Genomic DNA, 2,729 nt, shown 5'->3' with positions numbered 1-2,729 from the left:
AAGACACTGCACTGGTCACTGAGAAATCAATTGATAAAACAGAATACTTTTGTTTCTTCCAGTAGATACACAAATCAATATTTAGGCTTTTAACCATAACTTTGTCCTTTTATAAATAGGTAAAGAATGGGATATGGCCTTCTAAAAGAGACCTTACCTCTACAACTAGCACATAAGCTTGCGGGATGTAGTTCAAGAGCATCAACCACAAGTACAAGATGTCAGAAAAATAAAAGCAACTTTGTCTTCCCTCTTAGCATTAAAGTTTGCAGAAGGTAGTAGCAGGTAATCATGCACATATTTCTGACCATAAAAAAAAGAGTATAAAAGCAATAACATTCTTAAAAGCATTGTGCAGAAAACTCAAGCAGCCTCTGAAACTGGAGGCAATTTGTACTTAGACATGCCAGGAAATTAATTCTTCTATTTGTGTACAAAGATTCATATTCTCCTACTCTTAGCCTGCCATTAAGCAACGTCTCTAGGAGAGCGCAATAAAAGCATCCTTTATCACCACACTTACGAGGACTGCCATTTTAGACAAACATTTTCAAATAAAATCGATTGCCATATAAAACTGCACCAGACAGAAAATGCACTAAGCAGGCAACAGTACACATCTTACCTCAAACACAGTCAAACTGTACATCATTACATAGTCGTTTCTTGTACTTGACAGAAAATAGAGGCAGAATCTCCAGGCTCCTATCTGCTGAGCAAAGTTATTTAAAAGCTCCTCTGAAAAAATGAAGTATTAAAAAAATTACATTAAAATTCTTAAACTGTAAACAAATCCATAATGATGTATACTGATAGCACAGTAACACACTGAGCATGGAAGAAACCCCATGTTCAGTGAACAACTCAAGCAACCTGGAGGAAGAAGGGGGAAAAAATAAAATCACAGTCCAAAGTATTAAAAGCAATCTAACAATAGGCTTTAATGAAAACAAAATAGGTATGTCATTTTTAGAAGACAGTTTTGACATGAATACTACACCAGATTAATAGCTGAATATTAAAACAAATCACACAAAAATTGTATTACGAGTATTACCATTTTATCTATAAAAGCCAAATATTGGGATACCAGGTCGCTGTGAAAGACTAGGAGCACCTCAGGTCACACACACAGTCTTATAAAACACCCGTGTTTTACTGCAATTGCTCCAAGAGCCATTGACTTTGTTGTAGGTCAGCATATCAAAACCCCCCTGAACACTCAGGTGCAGGATTTGGTGAGCTCAGATCAAGTGACTACGTACCAAATGCAGCAAAGGGAAAAGCTGCAAGGACTGTTTTACAGGCTAATCAAATTTAAGGCTTAACCAATTAGTTTCTTTCTTGCAACTTAAGCAGGAAAACAGGGAATGCTGAAGGCATTTACCTCTTCCACAGCATGGTATCTCCACAATAGGGAAAAAAAAACCCCAAACCTGCTTAGTTGCTTATTCTTTATTTTACCAGATTTCTGGGAGAAGTCTTTCATGCTGATCATACTTTTGGCACTCAAGTTAGAGATGGCAAATGTTTGAGAATAAAAGCAAACTGCCTATTTACAGCAATTAACCACAGATGCAAGAAGCTAATCTAGAGCACCTGTAAGATCTCCACTGCTTTTCAGGACATATTTAATAACACCAGCCAAAATGAAACCTCAGTTTCTTCCTACTTGTCATTTCACATTAAGTAGGACACTCTCACACTTTCCCTTCTTAATGCTGAACAAATCCGAAGTCCGTACTCCATCTCTAGGCAGAAGGCAGAGGTTTTCCAGAACGTGCAATTCAACAACATACAGCAGAGAAAAATCCTTCTCCTACCCTAATCAACTCGATAAAAACCCCTACATCTCCATGCTCAGATCATTAGACAGTTACAGTTTAACTATCTTTAAAAGTTATGATGTAAGTTCTAAAGTTAGGAACATATTAATTATCTTTAGGACCTACCATGGGACCTCTGAAACCGAAACTACGTAAGCCTTTACTTCAAGTTCATACGTAAGCAGAAGAGGCCAAGATGCCTGTTCAGTATCAGATAGAGCACTTTCACCTGCTATATTCATTTAATATAACCAAGGCACCTCTGCTGAGGTCTGCAGGCAGCAGAAAGCAAAGGGGAGCATCCTTCAGAGGTGGCATGAACTCACCTATCTCGCGTTTCCGCTCATTTGTTGTGCAGTTGTGGAAAAACTCTGTCATGAGACTCTCCAAAGCCCGTAACGAGGCCTCTTCAGATGCCTGGGAACGACATTTAAAGGAAAGAGTTAAAACTAACTTCCATTCAGGAGGTCGGTATTGTTCATGTCACAGATGCACCCAAAACCCAACAAAAGCACAAAGTCCAGGTGGAGGGCAAAATAATCCGGAATTTAAACTGCTCATTGGTGTCAAGCAGCAACAATATTTGTCCACTCCAAGGGAAAGCTTTGGATATGAAGGACCATTGGCTCAGCATTAACTAACAAAAACAATACCAGAAGTTTCCTTTTGGTGGCATTTAGTAATTTTAAGTTGGCTTGTCCTTGTCAAATAGTTCTCAAAGACAGCAAGTTCAAATGAAGGTGTTTTCAGATGTTTAGAGATAATAAGTACAGTGATAGCACGGGGAGCACGAGCTTTGAGCAGACTCCCGGCACCTATTCCTGTCTTTGCCTTGGTGCCACACTACCACCTGCATCCCCAAAGGTGCTCAGGAAGCAGCAGCTTAAAAAATTAAGGAATTTC

General features: G+C 38.9%; 1 protein-coding gene across 1 annotated transcript in view; it reads right to left on the bottom strand.

The window, feature by feature from the left end:
- LOC104626706 (exportin-6) overlaps positions 1-2,242 on the bottom strand; it is a 26,222-nt gene extending 23,980 nt beyond the window's left edge. Inside the window, exons 1-2 of the mRNA XM_010294701.1 lie at positions 2,153-2,242; positions 626-738 (exon numbers count right to left, since the gene is read on the bottom strand). Of these exons, the coding sequence (XP_010293003.1) occupies positions 626-738; positions 2,153-2,204 (165 nt within the window). The 5' untranslated portion in view covers positions 2,205-2,242. The remainder of the gene's footprint in view (positions 1-625; positions 739-2,152) is intronic.
- Between the last annotated feature and the right edge of the window lie 487 nt (positions 2,243-2,729).

The sequence above is a fragment of the Phaethon lepturus genome, unplaced genomic scaffold (genome assembly GCF_000687285.1).
Source record: "Phaethon lepturus isolate BGI_N335 unplaced genomic scaffold, ASM68728v1 scaffold46880, whole genome shotgun sequence".
Taxonomy (NCBI): Eukaryota; Metazoa; Chordata; class Aves; order Phaethontiformes; family Phaethontidae; genus Phaethon; species Phaethon lepturus.
Note: the sequence above shows the minus strand (reverse complement) of the source record. Positions and strands in the feature narration are given on the sequence as shown.